General features: G+C 51.3%; 6 protein-coding genes across 6 annotated transcripts; 3 read left to right on the forward strand and 3 right to left on the reverse strand.

The window, feature by feature from the left end:
- Positions 1–1,799: 1,799 nt before the first annotated feature.
- On the forward strand, positions 1,800–2,942 carry MAA_02059 (matellopeptidase-like protein; the record flags this gene model as incomplete). Its single annotated transcript, XM_007820057.1, has 1 exon — positions 1,800–2,942. The coding sequence occupies one exon, from the start codon at positions 1,800–1,802 to the stop codon at positions 2,940–2,942; it is 1,143 nt and encodes a 380-aa protein (XP_007818248.1).
- A 1,213-nt stretch (positions 2,943–4,155) lies between these two features.
- On the forward strand, positions 4,156–4,947 carry MAA_02058 (uncharacterized protein; the record flags this gene model as incomplete). Its single annotated transcript, XM_007820056.1, has 1 exon — positions 4,156–4,947. One exon carries the CDS (start codon positions 4,156–4,158, stop codon positions 4,945–4,947), a length of 792 nt encoding a protein of 263 aa, XP_007818247.1.
- Positions 4,948–5,906: 959 nt separating this feature from the next.
- On the reverse strand, positions 5,907–7,221 carry MAA_02057 (Stomatin; the record flags this gene model as incomplete). Its single annotated transcript, XM_007820055.1, has 2 exons — positions 5,907–6,702; positions 6,827–7,221. The coding sequence occupies 2 exons, from the start codon at positions 7,219–7,221 to the stop codon at positions 5,907–5,909; spliced, it is 1,191 nt and encodes a 396-aa protein (XP_007818246.1).
- Positions 7,222–7,914: 693 nt separating this feature from the next.
- MAA_02056 (Ubiquitin-conjugating enzyme, E2) lies at positions 7,915–8,462 on the forward strand (the record flags this gene model as incomplete). Its single annotated transcript, XM_007820054.1, has 2 exons — positions 7,915–8,067; positions 8,253–8,462. The coding sequence occupies 2 exons, from the start codon at positions 7,915–7,917 to the stop codon at positions 8,460–8,462; spliced, it is 363 nt and encodes a 120-aa protein (XP_007818245.1).
- A 682-nt stretch (positions 8,463–9,144) lies between these two features.
- Positions 9,145–11,862, reverse strand: MAA_02055 (uncharacterized protein; the record flags this gene model as incomplete). The annotated part of the gene is made up of 1 exon (XM_007820053.1): positions 9,145–11,862. One exon carries the CDS (start codon positions 11,860–11,862, stop codon positions 9,145–9,147), a length of 2,718 nt encoding a protein of 905 aa, XP_007818244.1.
- A 3,855-nt stretch (positions 11,863–15,717) lies between these two features.
- Positions 15,718–17,499, reverse strand: MAA_02054 (flavoprotein; the record flags this gene model as incomplete). Its single annotated transcript, XM_007820052.1, has 1 exon — positions 15,718–17,499. The coding sequence occupies one exon, from the start codon at positions 17,497–17,499 to the stop codon at positions 15,718–15,720; it is 1,782 nt and encodes a 593-aa protein (XP_007818243.1).
- Positions 17,500–20,716: the final 3,217 nt, after the last annotated feature.

Below are 20,716 nucleotides of genomic sequence, written 5' to 3' on the forward strand. Positions count from 1 at the left end.
AGAGAGTATTAGGACAATTCCGAGGTCCTTCAAATCATATACATACGTGAATGAGTAAAGAACTTCGTGTTTGGGTATGTGGTGGATTTTTTTTTTTCACGTTGTATCACTGCCTCCTGCTCTTGCCTTATGTATTTCGTGCCAACTGTTGCCAATCGGCGGAATAAGCAAGAACTGTTTGGACAGTTGCCTTTACCGTGACTTCCCTAGCTTCAATCCTCACCTGCCTAGTCTGTACGGGTGAACATCTTTGTGCAATACCGCGCGCTGAGCCTTTCATTTGCCATACACAGGTTGTATGTTCCATCGCCTTGGTTCCATCTTGTTAATTAACCACAGCCATGGCTTCTTGTATTTCCCCTCGTTACAAAACTACCTGACGACAGAACAGTTGGAACAAGACTACGAGCATCACTGTCTGAGTCACCACAATATACCTCGCTCTCGCGCTTTCGCCCCTTGGAAAGTTACTTCTCGTTACCCCTCAGTGGCAAACTAACGCTCTTGGACAACAACAGATTCCGTTCGCTATCCTCTGAAATTGTATTGCCGAGGAGTCTTGGTGATGAGAGTGCGACGGTACGCCACAAAATGGTGCGTGTGATGATTTGTAGACGAGACGCCGGGTACATTCGACGCCAGAAGTGTAACAGTATCGAGCAAGCCTTCCCCAGCTACCACCCGATACCCCCTGGGATCTCTGGGATCTTACTCCATGCATCGCTTGCGGCTAGATGGGGTGTTCAAAGGAAAGGCGACTTGTATTTATTATCGTAGCCTGACGATCTTACCTAGATTGTACAAGACTGAAGTTTGTTCTAGGCGCGGGCCGATTCTGTGGCGCCTTGCTTTCCGAAAACGCCTCACTGGAACCAGTATACAATTTCAGGACGGCACTATGAACAATGGAAGTTAATTTTGGGTGCCCAATGTGCAACATCCCTCGCCAGTAACGCTAGGCATGACAAACTCATTGAAGAAACAGTCCACAGAGACATTGTCTTGACTTCGACCTCGTCTTGATGCACCTGCGGTATGAGATCCGAAATATGCGGCTCGTCAGTCAGAAAACACCCGAGCGGTTTCTGAAATCATATTATAAGGTTTGCTAGGCAAGTTACATCATTAAAAAGCGAATTATCGGTCTCTCAGTCAAAACTGATTAATTCACTTTCCTCCTTCAAGCTAGTACGATCTGCGAAGAGCGTTTAGAAAAGCTGCTGTGGCAGATAGATGGTTTCAATTCGTGAGCTTGATATCTGTTCCATCTACCAACATAGCATCAAGCTCGTCGCCGAGTATTCGCCAACATTTTCGAGTATCTTGAGTCTCAGCACGGCCTATGAAAGTTCTCCTTACAGATATTACGGTCAATCCTTCTCCCTCGGAGCGTTCAGATGAAGGATATATATAGCAGCTGGAAGCCACGGCTCAGATCAACTCTTTCAATTCAACACCCTGTAAGCCCCTGCTAGCAGCTACAACAATGGCATCACATGATGTCCTAGGAAGTCTAACTTGATGCCAAAGAAGCATCGTAGTATGGTGGTAGCCGGGTGCAAGTTAAATTATTATCACATAATCTGCTTTAAATTCTACAAAATACAAATACTGCTCATTGTTGCCTTGGCTTGCGGGCCGCTCCTGCCCTCGGGATCGCGCTTGCCTCGTGACAAAGTTGCCCTGTCACTTGCCATTAGACAGTAATTAATCACCGTAACTCAAACTGTCAGACGCTTCATATTGGAATCCTCACATAGAGGAGTGTCAAAGAACAGCATCGAGCGAGGAGCGCAATTATGAACCCCGACGCTGAAACCTATGCAAGCTCGTCGACGCACGCCAACATGAATCGTCACAAGAAAAGTACTCCCGAGCCTCACCCTAGCACACAATCTGTCGGGGCTACAGAACCAGTTCATTCTAGTACCGAAGATATGGAGTCCAACATTCATGAAGTGCAATTAAGATATAAGCTTTCTTCTGTCACTATGAAAGCTCTGTGCAGCATCTCACAAGCTCCGGATCGACGGCAAGTCCTCTATAAGTCATGCCTCGCAAGCGAATTTCGTTCTTTCCCCTTGAAACAAGCCGAAAAAAATCTCTTTCGCGAAATCAACGATCACACGGCGATCCCATATACCATCAAAGAAGCAATTACTCAACCGTGGCACAAGGTCTTCCTCTTAGTTCAGATAGACCTTCTCCGCACTGGATGGCCCAACAAGATATCCGGGGCTGCGAGAAAAGAGCTTTATCAAGAAAGAGGCCGCATCTATGCGCTTCTAGACCGAACCCTACGATGCCTCACGGACATTTTGGGACTAAGAAGGGACGGCAGGGGCGTAAATGTGGTCTTGGACGTTTTGCGGAGTGTTAAGTCTGGTGTGTGGGAAGGGGCTGGCCAAGAACTGCTTTTGGTTGATGGTATTGGTTCTGTGAAAATGGAGAAATTATTTCGAAGTGGCATAAAGAGTATTCACCAATTGGCCCAGACCGATTTCTGCAACATTGAAAGGTTGATGAGCCGCAACCCACCATTCGGTCACAACTTGTTGCAACAGCTCGCTGGGTTCCCCAAGTTGTGTTGCCAGTTCGACATCATCAAAGATTACGCATTAGTTGATAGACTTCCCCGTGGTGACCATCAGCATGATCAACCCGAGATGTCACAATCTCCGCTTTGGGTTTGTCATGTTGTGCTGGCGTACGAGAATGACCAGGTACCACTCTGGAATAAAAACAACCCCTGGGTTACGTTAGTGATGGAAGGCGGCGACGGGAGACTTGTTTGGTTTTGGCGCGGGAGTGTGAATAAGCTTGCGGAACACAAACAACTGATTCTGGGCTTGGAGCTTAAGCGTGGCGAGAAGATTGAACTCAGGTTGGCCTGCGAGGAGATAGTCGGCACAGTGGTTCATTCTTTTCATCAGGTTTCCTGACTCCAAAAGACGCAGGGGTATTTACTCACACACTTCAGACGGACATACGATCTGCAGCAAGCGTTTACGAGATCGTGATGAGATTGACCTTCGACTGATACAAGCAAACGTCAACCACTTTCGGTGCATCAAGACAGGAGGCGAAGGCTGATACAATTTTACTCAAAGACACAGTCTCTTAGATGACCCGGATTCCCTGGCAGACAATGTCAGAATTCAAATCTCTGTCTCTATTTACACCTGCTGACTGGTCAAGACCATGATGATCTTTGCAGCGAGTCTAAATTTAAAAATCAGCAGGCGCTCACAATCTCCAGTGTCCACTCAGACATGAGACGACAAACGCGGTTTGGGATTATACCGCACTTATACACACTGCATTTCCGGGATACCGATAAATAAATAATACTAATTGCCCGATATTATCAACTGGTTTTAGAAAAATGTGAATGGGAGAGCATTGTACAAACCTGGCACATAATTTGCTGTCATCGTTATCTTCCCGATGCTGTTGAACTTCAGGCTGGCTCCTGTGTGTCCCTTCTTTGAGGCTTTTCTTAACAGAATGTGACCAAATATCAGCCGCACTTTGTTCCTGCATATCTCCCCTCAACCGACAATTCATCTTGCGGAGAGAGGATACGCTATCTAGGTGACAAGGGTGGTTCTTAGCCTGTGGCGGCCAGTCATAATGTAATATTCCGCAGATCTGTATTGAGGCTTGCCTGACAAGGCAGCGGAGCAAGCCTTCAGTCCTTGATCCATTCGGGACTCAGTTTGTGGCGTAAGTGATCCGCAAGATCCTGGCTCGGTCAATTGGGCTGAGAATGGCTTCGCTTTGCTAATTGGACTTACTTGTTGTAGGTCAGGGCGTCCTATCGCCAGCGCTGGTGAGCACGATGCTGCGAGAGAATCACTCACGGACCAAGCAGACAGTCATTCAAGGACGCTGGCATATCAAACCTTCTAGGGTCAGGCTCACTTCGTTGTGGCCTAGAAGCCAACATACATATTTCTGCGATGGTCCGTGTTATAATAAGATGGGATGGCCTTTGCTCACCGCTCATCTTCTCCTGTGGCCAACACATTTAACTTGGCGTTTTGTCTTGTTCCGGAAACACAAGTTCTCTCTGTTTCTATCCTCATTTGGTTCTCGCATTTGATTCTCGTCTTTTGTTGTATCCAGCCGAGTTCTTCTCCGACTTGTATCATGATGCTCGCCTCGGCTGTTATTCTCTCCCTGGCTGTGCTCGTTGCTGCCGACAAGGTTCCCTTCGAGTCCATGACCTCACCTATTGGTGATCTCAAGGCCCTCTCTCTCCGAGCTTCTGCTGCGTGCGACACCGGTACTGCTTGCGGTGACAGCTGTATCGACATCGGTGCTCAGTGCTGCTCGCAGTCAGAGGGCACCTTCTGCAGGGTCGGATACGGCTGCCAGAGAGATGGATGCTGTCCCCTTGGACACACCTGCTATGGTCCACCTTCCAACACCTGTGAAGGAGACCGTGTTAAGTGTGGCAAGTCCTGCGCCCCCGGGGGCTCTCAATGCTGCTCCCAGAGCAATGGTATATTCTGCATTGCCGGAACTAGCTGTGTCGGCACCACCCAGTGCAGCGGGCCTCAAAGACCTGCGTCTGGATCCGGCTCGAGCTCGGGCTCTGGTTCTGGCACCACGACCTCTGGCTCTGTGACCGCGACCTCTGATATCTCCGGCGGAGTTACAACGACCCAGGGCAGCAGTGCCACCAGCACATATTCCCTCCGTGTCGCTCCAAGTATCAAGACCTCTGACAGTGGCAGCGGCTCTGCCTCTGGATCCAGTTCTGCCACTGCTTCGGCATCTGGATCTGGATCTGGATCTAGCTCGGGTGACAGTACCCCTACTGCCAGTAGTGCTTCACCTACTGATGACAAAAAGAATCCTTCTCCTTCCCCAACAGGCGTTGGTGCTATCAACAGCCCCAGCATCCTGCTGGGTCTCCTAGCCGCTGTTCTTCTCTTATAAATGGATCGAGCAGATGAGAAACGGGCCAATATCTCTACATCTCGCTCGTTTCGTAGCAATCGACACTACAAACCAACTCACATGACCAAAAGCCACCCTGTCGATTGTTAGTCTACATGCCTAGCCTTTGACAAATTCAAGGGAGGCAAAATACGAGAAATGGAACTGTAACGCCTACGAGGGCGTGTTGACAAGAAAATAAGAAAGGGCACGTTTGTCCGCGGTGCTAAATTAGGACTGACAGGGGACAATCGAAAGAATTATGGAGAGCGGGAAACGCATAGCCATATGGAAGGCGGATGTACTGGCAATCAATATAACTTTAGAATCCCATGAAACTGTGCACTGGTGGATTTCTACGTGATGTACGATTCAGCCATGACTTACACTTGCATACATCGCTGTTAATGGCACCAGCATCTAGAACGCCCAAATCATCATGTATCTGCATACAAAGGCATATATGTGCTAGGTGATTAAATAGCTTTTGGGACTTGAAAAGATATCTGGGCGCGGTGGCCAAAGTTTTTGCTGCAGGACCTAGTGATATCTTTACCATGACAATATTGACCTGTTAGATTTATAAGTCAGTCAAAACTCCGTGACACCGCAACATGCAAATATAAGGTTGTATATTTCAAAAGGGAAGATCATTTCCCGCCTATGAGTACAGTGAATACGCCACCCATCCGCTCCGTTTTGCGGCATGAGACTGTAAAACCCCGGTTTGGTCCTAATCGCGTCCAGCTGGCACGGTCAAAATGTCGAAAACACATAAGAACCCTTTTTCCCTCCCCACTTACTTTACAGTACAGTTGATGAAATACACTATTTCCTGTTCCCGTTTTGAGTGCCTTTGGCTCCAGTATCATGGATGAGTAGCGTGTGTATGTTTGTTGCAAATAGCACATGAGGAAGGATATACTGGATGGCTACATCTGTCAAAGACAATTGTTCAATCATCTTCTGGCAGTTGTTTGATCGAAGCCATCCAGCATGCTCTCCTTCATCGCATCCTTTCTTATGGTCGCAGCTTCTTCTTCTGATCTGGGCTGTTCGATTTCCTTCTTGTCGCCGCGCTCTGTTGAAGCAGATGTATCGATGGCGGTCTTAGCCATAGACTTTGCTTGAGCTTCGCCAACTTTTCCGTACACGCTCAGCCCAGTGGCGATCATGCCACCAATATCACCAACATTGCCAGGGACCACAACAGCAGTACCCTCTTTGGCCAAGTTGCCAAAGGCCTCTACGTACTTCTCAGCCACAGTCAAGCTGATGGCACCCTTGGCGCCTTCCCGGCCCTCGAGAATGGCCTTGGAGACGGCGTCGATACCTTCAGCCGTGGCGCGAGCCTTGAGCAGAATTGCCTCTGCCTCACCATCCGCCTCATTGATGCGTTCTGCACGTAAAGCTTCTGAAGCAAGAATGACACTCTGCTTCTTACCCTCGGCAATATTAATGGCACTCTGGCGCTGGCCCTCGGAGTCGAGAATTTCCGCTCGCTTGGATCGCTCAGCTGTGACCTGTCGGTGCATGGCCTCGACAACGGGTCCAGGGGCGTGGATATCGCGAATTTCGTATCTTAAACATGTAACACCCCATGCCTCGGCGGCATCATTGATAGCGGCAGTGATGTTGGTGTTGAGGGCTGCACGTTCCTTGAGGACGTGGTCAAGAGTAAGCTGACCAATCTCAGACCGCATAGTCGTCTGGGCAAGTTGGGAGATGGCATATTCCGCATCTTCGACGCCATAGCTATGAAAGGGAAGCTCATGTCAGTATGCGCTTTCCTCTTTGCAGTGTTTGACCGCCTCCGAGAACAGCAATTGGTCATAGGCTGCCGTACGGAAGGCCGGCTGGGCGTGAAGGACGAGCTTACCTGGCTTTATAAGCATCGAACACCCGGGTATAGAGTACACCATCGAGTTCAAGAGTCACATTATCGGCAGTAATGGCACTCTGGCTGGGAATCTCAATAGCAGCTTCCTTGAGGCTCTTGACATAGGCAATGCGATCAATGAAGGGTATTAAGACGGCCAAACCTGGTTCAAGGATGCGGTTGAATTTACCCATGCGCTCGACAATCCATGCCGTCTGTTGGGGAACAAAGCGAACAACTGTATTTGCCGGAAGTCGGGGTTTCTGGAAATATGAAGGTAATGGTCCGGCGAAGCTGGCAGGAAGGAGAGTGCGGGTAGACGAGGTAAAAAGGCGGGATTGATGGGAGAGCAATGGGCTCCGGAGAGCAGCTCTTGTCAGATATAGGCTCAGCATGATGGGCTTTTCGCGTACGTCACAGCCGCTTAATGCAGACGACGCCGCTCATGAGCCGAGCTCTGTTGGAGTGGTCGAGAGGTTCGAAATCGGACGGCTCTGGCTCTGACTCTGGCCTGTCGGAACGTCGACTAGAGAAAACGAGACAGCTCTCACTACGATGTAACCGGAACTGCACTCTCAGCGTCTGGTTGCCTGATTACTGGAGGGTATGCGGGCCGAGATTTACCCGTCTCAATAAGAACCCCGGTGTTTGTCTCAAACGGGGCCGACACAACTGCGGTTGTTGGGCTGAACCACGATGGGTTGCGGATTAGTCAGAGCAGGCGCGGGGCGGAGGCTGCCAATATTGAGCCACAGGGAAGGAGCGGCGTGGTGGCTACAAGTTTCCCGCGGCTGAAGGCAGGAGCAAGACAAACTGTGGTGGGCTGTGACGAACATTGAGGAGGTTGAAACTAGAAGTTGCCCCGCGTTCACAGCCATCAATCGATCTACCGGCACCAGGCCACGCAGAACATTACACTACACTCGACTTAGAAGACTCAGGTCCTGAACCAAGCCGATACTCCATCTGTCCAAATCAGCTGCCAACCTGTTGGAACACCCTGCTCGCCGTGCAGTGCTCTCCGCCCTCGGAACATAACTTTCAAGCCCACCTGCATCGTCGTCGGACGACGCTCCTGTCCCGCCAACATGACCGCCAAGGTTCCGCGCAACTTCCGCTTGCTAGAGGAGCTCGAGAAGGGCGAGAAAGGCCTTGGTGCTGAAGCCTGTAGTTATGGCCTCGAAGACAGCGAGGATTTGCTCATGAGCAACTGGAATGGGACCATTTTGGGGCCTCCTCATGTGAGTGATTGTCGAGCTGGAATTCTGCATACGCCGCAAAAGATGGAAGCCCCCGCGTTTGTACCAAGAACAAAACGGATTGCTAGCAGACGAAGAAGCAAACGAAACACGTCATTCTATTCTTGCACCTTGCAAATTGCTTCTACTGAGCCATTTTCTGACTTGTCATGCGCCGCATGTAACAGTCTGTTCACGAGAATCGCATCTACAGCGTCAAAATGCACTGTGGCGACAAGTACCCTGATGCACCTCCTACTATCCAGTTTGTTAGCCAGGTTAATTTGCCTTGTGTTAATCCACGCAACGGCATGGTCGATCCCAATCAGCTCCCCTGCCTCGCCCAGTGGAAACGAGAAAACACCATGGAGACAGTCCTTATCGAGTTAAGAAGGTAAAATATTCCCGCCCTGGCCAGTGTGTGTTACTAAATAGGGATCCCGCTGACACTGCCCAGATATATGGCGGCCCCGATGAACAAAAAAACTCCTCAACCCCCCGAGGGCTCGACCTACTCATGAGCTACACAAGACAAACTGCGTGAAGTGCTGATGATGGATATTTTAGAAGGCAGGAGTAGATAAGCAGCATCACACCAATTACATGGCAAGCAATGGACATGAACGAAATTACAAACGTACGAATTACTAGCCAAAGAACAAGCATTTTTTTCTTTTTTTATACACGTCGTCTTTGACCTGAATTGATTCATTGTATTATGTCTAGCCTTGAATTCACAAGGCCAGTACGGGTGTGGTGAATACATATTCCAGCCTTCATCATGATCAAGTCCAAGGAAGAAGAAGAAAAGAGTCGCTGTATTCATACTTTCTATCATTGTCGCCGTCACCATACCATGATATATGCCGGGCAACGAAGATTGCACCCGGATAAGGTGAAAGATGTCCAATATTTGAGGCTAATACATAGGTGCTCTAAGATTCATGCCGGCACGTTGCCTCGACACTCTGTCCTAGAGAAAACAAAAGAGAAAAGGGGTTGAAAGAATCCCATTTGAAGAAGAAAAGTTGATACCGGATTGGTAAGTGTATATCCATCATTACAGTTGTCATGGCAAAGTTAATCATCATCTCCCCGCCGTCCTGGGGCTCCAGCAGTTGTGAAAAGACTAGGCCCAACTGCGCTTAAGCGCGCCATGTTGCCCAACGTTACTCTTCTCGCGGGAACAGCTGGGAATGCCTCAGGGGAGATGGGGCTGTCAGGGCGGGGAATGTCTTTGTCTCCACTGGGAGTTGCCTCCTTTTCTTGGTTGGGTGCTTGATTTCTGACATTTAGTTCAGAGAAACCGTCGCAGTAGAGGAACGACTGTGATTCTAATTTCGAAGAAGGGAGCACTTGTTTGCCACTTGCTTGACCTCCTTCATGTTCAGGCCAAGATGTAGCTAGCGGAGCATCAGGAGATACGGCATTTGTGGTTGGGGCGGTTGCCGATTCCCAGCCTTGAATATCTGATAAATCTGGGCTTGGTTCAGAATCATCAAAATACAAAGTCACATCTCGTTGACTTTGAGTGCTGTCATTGTCGCGGCTCGGCAAAGACTTGGAGTTCCTTGCGTGTTTTGGAAGTTTCGGCAACGCAAGGGTTGGAGGAGGACCGACAGGGCTTGTAGGAATGGAATCGCTGCGAAGGACTATACCCTCTGTATGAATAGGAGGATGAACGCCAGAGGACTCGAGGCGTCTGGGACTCTGCTCATTGTGTGTATTGGTGTCTTCCTTGAAAGACGGGGGAGCTGGGAATCCGAATTCAAATGTCGAACCGGTGATGGTTGTTTGCGACTCCTTTGCCTGATGTTCCTTCCGATGGCCTTCCTTAGCCAGAGTTTGTGCATCGTCACTCGACATGTCAGATTCCATACCCTGTTGCTCCCGACGGCAATTCTCAGGCTGGCCTTTAATACCTGCGACACTGTCAACTTCACTCTCTTCTGACACTTGAGACATAGACGCCCTGCGCATGGCCTGCTGCTTTTGTCGTAATGCCGAGAGAAGCACTTCCTCTTGATGGCTGACAGCTATTAGTCGACTATGGCTTCCGGGGCCGTCGATGGACGAGTGCGCCGAGCCAATGTAAAAGTCCACGGAGGTTGGACTTAGTGGTGGTGTCAGTTGATCCGTCGACGAGGTTTGATTGAGTATAGGTTGCCTGGACATTCTACTGGTTGTGTTGGAAGCTTCATCCTGCTTTTCTTCAAGCTCCGCGCCGGGAGACCGCCAAGCTGGAAACACGGTCATGGCACGAGCTTCCTGTACTCCATATCCAGGTTTCCCCTGCCAAGTCATTCCTGAATTTACCGAAGAGTATGACATGACTGAAGTTCTGGGGGAAGGGATGGCGGGGGAGAAGCTTCCGAGAGGAGTCCCAGACCTCGAACTCATTGCAGTAGGAGCCCGAAGACGGTTTTCTGGGCTTGGCCTCGCAACATATGTATTCGATGCTGAAACGCTTCTTCTCTTGCCTAGTTTGGTGGACTGACTGGCCCGCTCCTCGCTAGGTTTCGGATCACTGACCATCTTGGGCCGGCATTCTTCGAGTGGTGGTGCTCTGGCTTCCAACTTTGACGGCTTTCTCAAGGGCGCTGGTGCTGATGGTCGGACTACTGGTGGTCGCGGTTCGGCATCGTCCTCTTCAGAATCCGAAGATAGCATCAACACACTGGTTTGTAGCAAGTCAGCGCCCTCCAAGGATCTGTCCAGACTTTTCGATGCCTTCGACGTTTTGGTGTGGCACCTTGTGACACTCCTTTCAGGCGATGATGACTGCAAATCGGCCTTGGGGAAGATGGTCAGTTTGGGGTTCTGAGACGCCGGTTTCTGTGGCTGATGGACGGCTACTTCTGCCTCGTGACCGTCATAAGGTACTTCCGTCACGTTTTGGAGAGTCAAGATTCCATTTTCAGTCATGGTCAAGCTAGGAGTAGACTTTTGTCTCATGACGTTTCTCAGGGACATCTGTTCATAGTGGCTATAGAGCGAGGGGAGCTCTCGAGTATTCCCACGACCAATTCGGTTGCTGCCACTGGTTACTGGCCGGGGGGGTTCGGGAATTGGAGAGGGGGGATCCTCCTTGGTATGTTTCTTTCGAAATCTTCGTGACTCACGAGACCTTGTTGACATGACGGAAAAGGAGGAGATGATGGATGGCGAACGCAGCATGCGATCGAGGCCTGACTCTGCAACTGAGTCTTTACATGTTGAATCGCTTCCCTTTCGAGCTGTGCGAGAAAACATCAACTTTGCAGGCTTCTTCTTGGACCTGAATCCTTCCTCCACGCCGGTTGGGTTGAGTCCTGGTTGGAAATTAGGCGGCAACCCCTTCGCAATGGCAGATGAGGACGTTTGTTGAGAAATTGATAGTGGCAGCTTCGACTTATCATACCATGATCGGATCGTGGAGGATGATTGGCTCTTTCTCAATGCTCCGGTTGTATCTGTTCTAACGCTTTCAGTAGGGTTTCCAAAACTGATAGCATCGGGTTTCAAAGGGTGAGGAATGATGTCTGATTCCTCGCCCCAGTCCTCATCCGACCTGGCAATGGCAACCCGATGTTCGTACTCATGGCCTCGCAGCTCCGACTCGGAATAACTGGCACCGGTGGTTGTAGACCTGTCGTCACTAGTCGTTAAGGAAGACACATCGTCCCAGCTACCTGGAGCATCGATGTTCAGTGGTGTAGAACCTAAAATCTTGTGCGCCTTGCTCATGCGCGGTCCAGTTGGGGGAGGTGGTACATTTTGCTTCTTGCGGCCGGTGAAGGAAAAGGAAAACCTAGCCATCTTTCCGCCGCGTCCAAGCGGGAAGCTGCAAGGCAGTTTCCCAAATTTGCTAACTCGAGCGGAAACCGAGGGTGATGAAGGAGGTCATGTGAGAAAGGGCGAGAGAGGTGTTTCTGTCGGAGTTCTCTTCCCAAATAGCCACCGATTTTCGTCAAGTTGCGACTTCATTCGACGACTTCTGCTATTTTCGAGATTAGACTGGTCCACTGGTAAATCTGGTGAGTCTGATAACTCTTGGCGTGATGAGGTGAAACTCGAAAACTAAATACAAGGATAGCTGTCTTGAGGGTGACAAGGTCTCTGGACATGTGGTCGTTTTACTCGGAAACCATTCAATTGACAGTTTTTGGAATAGAAAAAGAGAATTGAGATGAGGTCTCTCAAGAAAGGGACAAGAACTGTCAAGACCAGGCTTCGATAGCCGGACACTGCTAAATGAGATGCATGTGCCTGCCTCCCCACCATCTAATTAGAAGCAATCCACGACCGCAGACGCCGAGCAAGGGGATGCTGGAAGAGGAGAGGCTTGATTGCCAGGATGTTGGGCAGCAGATGGCGGCGATTATTCCGACTAGGGATGTTGCTGATCTTGGTGCACCTCGCTCGGGGCAAACACAGGAATAGATAGATGGTGGAAAAGATACATACACGCATTCGACGAGCGACAGTGTGCGAGAGGATTCAGAGGAATAATAAATCGACGTCAGCATGGGCGCGACACACGCAACCTATTATACTGAGGTGTTTCTATCTGAACTGTGGGAAACGGCTCACGGCCTTTTATCAGTCAAACCGCGCCGTCCCAACTTGCCAACTACTACTCCGTACATAGCGGACTCCTACTGCCATGCCACTCAAGGTTGCAACCTTTAGCTTTTCAGCGGACTGTGATGGGTCGACTCTGGTACTGGCGTTGAGTGGCTGCCCTCTCGTCTGGGGTCACCCAGCCCGTGATGGATTGGTCCAAGCCTCCCGGCTTGTTGCTGTCGCGTGGGTGGGTGGTAAAGATGGCGGCGTTGTGCCGCTTACACTAACTTGACTGGGAGATGGTTTGTGCATTTCAACACCAAGGAGGCCCTCTATGATCCATGCTGCGCGCTCAGAGCCAGGGGGTTGAAGCAGGAACGCCAGCCTCGATGGCGATTGAAGCTCCGTAAGCGGGCTTTTCAGTCTTGCTTGCTCCGAAATACTACAACACGGAACCCACTGCTCGGAAAGACGGCCACTGAACCTGGGCGAGGAGCAGGGCACTGTTTGCTCAGCCAAGTCCCGCTTCTGCTGAGGTGAAGGACGCCTGCATATTGTATGACAAGGGTCTGCTAAACGACGCCGGCTGCCAGTCGATTGTACAACAGTGGCGGCGATTCTCGTTGGAAAAGACAACGTTGGATCAGATATCTGGGCAAGTCAAAGCGTCAAGTCTACTACGCGCGAACTCTGAACCGCCAGGCGTTTGCCTTGTGGCGGCGGTGGCTTAACACAACGGACCGGACATCAAATAGTCAGACTCTGTTTCTACGAAGCCAGCTCGTGCAAACACGCCAGAGGCTCTTTGGACAACGGCCATTCTCCGCTAATATTTGGGTCTGGCCCGTGGCTCCAGCCCGAGTTGCTCGCCATGACCAAGACCGTGGCGGACAGACTTTTTGCATTGGTATAGCCAGGGGTTTATTTGTTTGTACGACAACATCGGCAGTGAGGCAGATTGGCTCCAGAAGGATTTGCAATGCCATGTACGGAGTACTATTCTTTGGCCTTGGAGAGCGTGGCCCCGACATGTCCAGCCCAACACAAGGCTGGATGGGCTGCTGACTCTCACCGGAATCACGAGCGGGCACGGCTAGGCCGTCGGCAACGTCATGCTGAGTACACGCTGCGGTGTTGTGTGTGCCTCCGAAACGGGCACTTGTTCTTGGAATGGAATGGAAAGGATGGCTGCACGGACGAGAAACCCTCGGCCCTGGCGATGATTCCCGGGTTCCTCGACTTTGGCGTTGCTCAACAAAGGCTCCCTCCCCTATATATCTGGATGGACAGAAAGAAAGCCACACCAACTATAGCCATGGCTGCAACCACAAGTGCACCCCGCGCATGCACACGACTGCCAAAATGAAGTTGCCCACCTGCAGATGACTATATTACGGAGGACATAGGGCCCCCATGCTGGACCCCTTTTACAACTTGGCTGGTAGCGAATGTGAGCTGGTACAATCCGTTCTTTAGAGTTTCAGCAACGAAGAAATGAGGAGTCCATGTGCATTCTGACTCGGGCCCCCCCCCCGGCCCCTGCATGGAAGATGGAAGCTCCGTATTTCTAGAAGAGCATGGTCAAGGGAAGGGCCTCAAGGCCAAAGAGCGTGCGGTGCCACACAGACAGCCGACAAGCGAACGTCAGCAGCACGGAAATCGTCTCGTCTCAAGGCGGGTATAAGACAAGCGCAAATTAATTGGCCCACGAAACAAAATTCATCCCAAGTCGAATCCCTTGACCGCCCACAACACCTCCCGCTTGTCGGCGCGTCGGTTGCCGGCCAAACAGCTGTCGTGTGTGGAGCGCATTCAATCTCAATGCTTGCTTTCGTTACCGGTATACGTGGTAGTTTTTGAATCCTTTGTCCTGGATTGGCGGATTGGATCATGCCTGTCCAGGTTTCCATACGGCGTCAGGAGTAGCGAGTATGTGCATGCATACAAAACATTGTATGCATCGTCAGCTTCTCACCGTGGTGAATACGGTCATCGTCCCCGTGGCCCAACCTGATGGTGCCATGTCGATAATGCCATGTTTCCACAACTAGTATCACCAACCCCTGGCCACCCCCCCAGGGTCCTGTGTGGCGTCCTGGGCAAACAACAGACGAGGTCCGAAGAAGCTTAGCATGGTATTTACGTGGACAAGGGACAAAACCTTGGCGGGCAAACAGCGAGTTTCAATTCTCACAAAGCCCCTGCCGGCCAGGAGAAAAAAAAAAGGCTAAAGAAAATCAGTCGTCCTACCTAACCCGACGCACTGGCGACCCGACAGCTTGGGCGGGACAGGTTAAGAAGACCTTTTCTTTGCTTCCCGTGGTTGCAGCCGCGCCAAGGATGATGATGGCGCCACAGGCTCCCTGACCATTGGCGTAGTACTATGAGCGTGCACTTACAATGTATGTGTAGCGGCCCTTTCTTTTGTTCCTTTCTAAACTCTTTTACATATGTACAGATGCTACCCAGCGTAATTCGATGGGGTTGCTCGCGACGAAACACGCCAAGATGCAATAACTCTATGGAGTGACGCGAAAAGACTCCATGCGCAATCATACTCAACCAGGATTCGGGACGTCCCGGATGCCCGCGCCGGACCCCGTACCGAGTAGGACAGAGCCTTTGAGACGGTGTTATAGCCAGGTGGAACGATAATGGCATGACGCCGTGCCGGAAAATAATAGCGAGCCATGATATGATACCGCGCAAAGGTTTATGCTGGCCAACAGGGGCGCTGCCATTGCGATACACACGTCGACTTGGATGGCTGACAGTTTAATTATCAGGGATTTTGCATTCATGCCGGCTCTTGACACTTGCCTGAAACACCAATACTACTAGGGACGAGATGATGACTTTTTTTTCCCTTGTTTTTTTTTTTGTGCATTGTCTCATTTTCTGCTCATATCTTAGTACTATGCCTAACATGTGGTACGATGAGTGTGCTGCCTGGAAACAAAACAACTTGAGCCTTTTGCCCCCTTACGCCTTGCATACAAAAGCCCCGGGCAAAAGAATCAGTAGAAAAAGATGCAATAAAAACACACACACACAACGCCCAACGTGCGATGAAAAAAATCCCCGGTAACGCCTATGCCAGTCCTCGCGTTACAAGTATCTCGTCTGCAGCCACTCTTCGTTCCTCATGCGTAGATCCAAACCATACCGTGCCCACCACTTCCTTGCCGGGTTCTGGTCCGGATCGCCAATGCTATCCTCCAGTGCCTCTTCAATGTTACACGTCCGGAACTCGACGGGTTGCTTCCTCCCCTCCATGCCTTCGAGCTCGCCGTGCGCAAACCTGCGCCACCACTCCAGCACGTCGACATGCTGGTGGATGGTGGAGCTTAGCAAAACCTCAGCATCAAAGACGAGCTTGTTGTCGCCTTTGAGACGGCGCCACGTCTCGAGGACCTGGACTTGGCCCCAGCGCGATGCGACTTTGGCAACGCCATCGCCGTGGGCAACGGGTATCCCTGAGGCGTCCCACCATTGAAGAACGTCCGCCTGCCCGTACTGCGAGGCCCAGAGAAGAGACCGGCCTGGTCGGAGGACAATCTCTTCGTCTTGCGCCGCGGCATCGCGCCACCACTCGAGGACGAGCAAGTGTCCGCGCCCGCTGGCTTGCTCGAGAGCTGTTTCCGTATACCGGAGCGGGAGACCGGAGCGGCGCCACCACCAATCCAGGATGCGGACGTGGCCGTTCTTGGAGGCCCCGTCGACGGCCTCCGCGTCGTACATGTGTTCGTCGCGGAACCACTTGCTCTGTTTCCAAAAGTCGAGGACGTCGGTTCGTGGGTAGTACGCCGATGCATTGGTGGGGAGGGTGGTGCCGTCAAAGGCTCTGAAGAGCTCGGGGCGGTTGGCTTCCATGTAAGCCAGGACGTCGATGAGGGCGAAGCGTATGACGAGTTTGACGACCAAGGCTGGCACGTACTGGAAGTTTGGCGGAGATTGCGACAGCTTCTTGCATATGGCAGCCGGGTTTCCGGTGAGGACCGTCCATTCGAGTTGGTGCTCGTAGACTTTGAGAGGGTCGGTGGGATCTTTGGGTTCGAGTGACCACGTCGTTGGCATGGGCAGGTTGGTGTACATGCCGAGTGCTTTGGCGAGCTCCCAGTCGCCGGCGTGATCAAGCACCATTGTCCATATTTCAGGCGGTAGCTTGGAGCGAATCTGGACATCGTTGGTGTCGGGAACCACGGCGGCGCTGGTTGCGATTTCGACATCTCGGCCGAGGCCTAGTAAATCTGCCTGGTTTTTGATGATTCCAAGCACCTCGTTGAAGCCATTCCAGTTGGGGACCCGTTTGGGGTTCATCTGCCCCTCGTAGTGCCACAGGATGGGCGTCATGACCCGGATCCAATTCCATTTTCTGTGTATTTTACTGAGTTGTCGTTTTGTGGCTGGATTCGACCACATGTGTGTGCTCATGCCCGGGACGAGCACGATGCTCTTTTGAATATTCCACCCCCGGAACACTTCTCCGAGGAAGGTGTCGGCAATGCCGGCCAGCATCTTGGCAATTCCATCTGCATCCAGGGGAACGCAGACGAGCAGATCTGCCCACTCGACCAGGTCAAAGGCTTGTTGGCGAAAGAACTCGACGTCGTCGGCGCGTCCGCACTGTCCCGCGGCCAGGCTTCGGTTCTCCAGGACAATGATGGTCTGTGTGAGCCGGGGAACGACGTCGTCGACGATGGCGCGCATCTCAATATGGGGGTTCTTGGAGAGTCGAACGACAAGGGCCTGGGCCCACGATGTGTCACGGGGTCCCGTGGCAGCAACGAGCAGGCGCAACTTGCGATTTCTCAAGGACATGTCGTTGAGGGACGAGCACGATGACGCCGACGACGTTAACCGTGGCGGAAGAAACGACAAGTTCTCCATGGTGATATGGTCGTCGGGGCACAGGACATGGTGAGGTCTCTTGTCGAACCGCCTGGCAGAAGCGGTGTGTGTCTGTGTCTGTGTGAGTACGAGTGTGTGTGCGATACGGCAGAGTTGCGGGCAGCTTTGGGCACCAGCGCCGACACCAGGCGCCGCACCACCATGCAACGCAGCGGCCGCAATTGAGCCCAGAAGGAAGAAGTGGCGAGAAGAGACGACGGGCTGACGGCGTTCTCTTGCCGGAGTCGCTGACGGGCGATGATGCTAGTGCTCGATTGTGTCGGGTGAACTGGCGGGGGGTCGAAGTGACGACGAAAAGACGTCAGCAATGGTGAAGTGCTGTCTGTGGATTTTAGCTTTGGGCTTCTGGGAGCGCGTCTGGAACGGTCCAGTCTGGTTCCATGTTAGTGGGCTGACAGCCGCTCTAGCGCACTGCAGACGCCCCAGCCTAGCATAGCCGCTGCGAGCCGTCACTGGTGCGTGATCAAGTACGGAGTAGTTACCAGACATGCGCCTACGGTCCACCAGAGGTCTCAATTGGCACTCAGGCAACGTCCCATCACATGACTCGGCGCCGAGGGAGATGGGGAGGAGCAGAGAGACCGGCAGCGGGCAGCACCTGGTTTTGGCGGCAGTGACTTGGAGATTGATCCATCGGCCCCAGGCGAGCGAATGGCTTGATCCGGCCGACGTCTAGAGAAAAAAACTTTTGACGCCTCGCACCCATGAGCAGCTCGTGAGCGTAGTAGAGTCCTCGCTCGTCGCATACTTCCATACCTATCCTGTATCAAGTGCGTAATTGAGTACCGACAGCCAAAAGATAAAGAGGCATAGGCCCCCCTCGCAGTCCTGGTCTCACTCGAGTCTCAGAGGGATCAATCCCAGTCTGGTCCCGCAGCCCGCGACACTTGCAGCCTTCTGAGTGCCGCTAAAAATTTCTCCCACTTGACCTCGATCGACTTCATCTGCGCTCCTTCCCGACTTCCCCCTCCCCGCCGAACATCACCGGCCATGTTGGACCAAATGGCAAACGAAATCAAGCTCATTTCGGGGAGCTCTCACCCGGATCTGAGTGCCAAAGTCGCCAGTCGGTATGCATTCTTTTCCCCCCCTCGCCTTTGCAACTGATGCCAAAATGTGTGGCACTGGCACATCATTCATCATGTATCCACCTGGCGTCGTTGGCTGATTGATATTTCACCCCAGGCTGGGCATCAATGTCGCCAACACAATGAGTCTCAACTACTCAAATCAAGAGACTAGTGTGTCCATTGGAGAATCTGTCCGAGATGAAGACGTCTTCATCCTTCAGTCGACTGCCCCCGGAGACGTCAACGACGGGCTCATGGAATTGCTCATCATGATCCATGCTTGCCGGACTGCTTCTGCTCGTCGCATCACTGCCGTCATCCCCAACTTTCCTTATGCTCGCCAGGACAAGAAGGACAAGTCGCGTGCGCCGATTAGTGCCAAACTCATTGCCAACATGTTGCAAGTCTCTGGTTGCGTATGTAAAACTCATCAACGCCCGATTATAAGCTCTGACCATCTTTGCTAACTCCCCTTTATTAGAATCACGTTATTACCATGGACTTGCACGCCTCTCAGATTCAGGGCTTCTTCAACGTCCCTGTCGACAACCTCTATGCTGAGCCTTCCGTTCTTCGCTGGATCCGCGAGAATCTGGAGTCAGAAAACTGCGTCATCGTCTCCCCTGATGCCGGCGGTGCCAAGCGAGCCACTGCCATTGCTGACCGCTTGAATGTCGGGTTTGCTCTCATTCACAAAGAGCGACCTCGCCCCAATGTCGTTGGTCGCATGGTTCTGGTTGGCGATGTTCAGGACAAGGTTGCCATCCTGGTCGATGACATGGCTGATACGTGCGGCACCGTATGCAAACTCATCCTCTCCTCCATTTTTTTTTCCTTTGAAGCCGCATGGACTAACCATTCTGCAACAGCTTGTCAAGGCTGCCGAGACTGTCAACCAGCACGGTGCCAAGGAGGTTTACGCTATTGTCACTCATGGCATTCTGAGTGGCAAGGCGATCGAGAACATCAACGCTTCCTGCCTTGCCGGCTTGGTTGTCACAAACAGTGAGCTACACTTGAGATTATTTATTCTGGCCTATCAAAAATACCATGCTAACAATTTCTGCAGCCGTCCCCCTCGGTGATAAGACTGAAAGATGTCCCAAACTCAAGGTGATTGACGTCTCGGCTACTCTGGCAGAGGTACGTGCGATGAAAACTTTCGTCGACCAAGATCGGATCAGCTCACAACTAACTCTAAACAGGCTATCCGCCGCACACACAACGGTGAATCTGTTTCTTACCTCTTCACCAACGCTCCTGTTTAAGCGTTCACGTGTTCATGACTGGATTTGAAGTTTGCTTTGGCGTCGGTGAGTCAGCTCCCTACACTCGACATGGAACAACGGGCTTTAGCTAACGCGTTCCCCAGTGCTGTGAGGATATTTTTGTATTTTGGGAGGAGCCGAGCTCGACTTGGTGATTGGTGTTGAAATCATTTGCTTGTTTACTTATTTACGAAGCAAAAAGCCTTTTAATGCGCTATTTTGAAGCAATTTTAGAATAAAGCGCATGTTGCTGCACTGGCCGTCCGGCCGCTAGACTCGCAGAGCTGGTTCTGCCATGATTTTCGTCACATTGCCATAGATTCACGTGGCACGGGCTTAAGTCCTTCTTTATCTTCGATAATGGGGGGTTCACGGAGAAAAGAATCATGTATGAACTTGGATTGTCATCCGCTTAGATACGTTGGATTGCCTCGAGTTGTTATGCCATAGAGCTGGCACCTATTTATAACTATTCGTATTTCAATCAACACGCACCATCTTTCTGATGTGTACATATGGAGACTCAATGCTAGCACGAAACTGACTTCTTAGTTAGATACGCTGCAGGAAAGGAGAAGCGATGCTAAGTGGGCAGAGAGAGTCTTGTCACGCGATATAGTACATCCGACGACGCGCATGAATGTGGAGCTGTGTCGATACCTGCGCCTACTAGTAATACTCCGTATGTTTAGTACTCCGCGTAATATTGCGAAAAAAAAAAGGCGAAGATTTCAAGAATTAAAAAATAGATATCTTTAAGCTAAAAGTGTAAATAAACCATGTTTAAAAGGTTTATTTTTATTAAAAAAAAAACATGATACAAGTCAAGCGGACGAAACCCAAAGGGAAAAAAGTACT

The sequence above is a fragment of the Metarhizium robertsii genome (assembly GCF_000187425.2).
Source record: "Metarhizium robertsii ARSEF 23 chromosome Unknown MAA_Scf_1, whole genome shotgun sequence".
In the NCBI taxonomy this organism is placed as follows: domain Eukaryota; kingdom Fungi; phylum Ascomycota; class Sordariomycetes; order Hypocreales; family Clavicipitaceae; genus Metarhizium; species Metarhizium robertsii.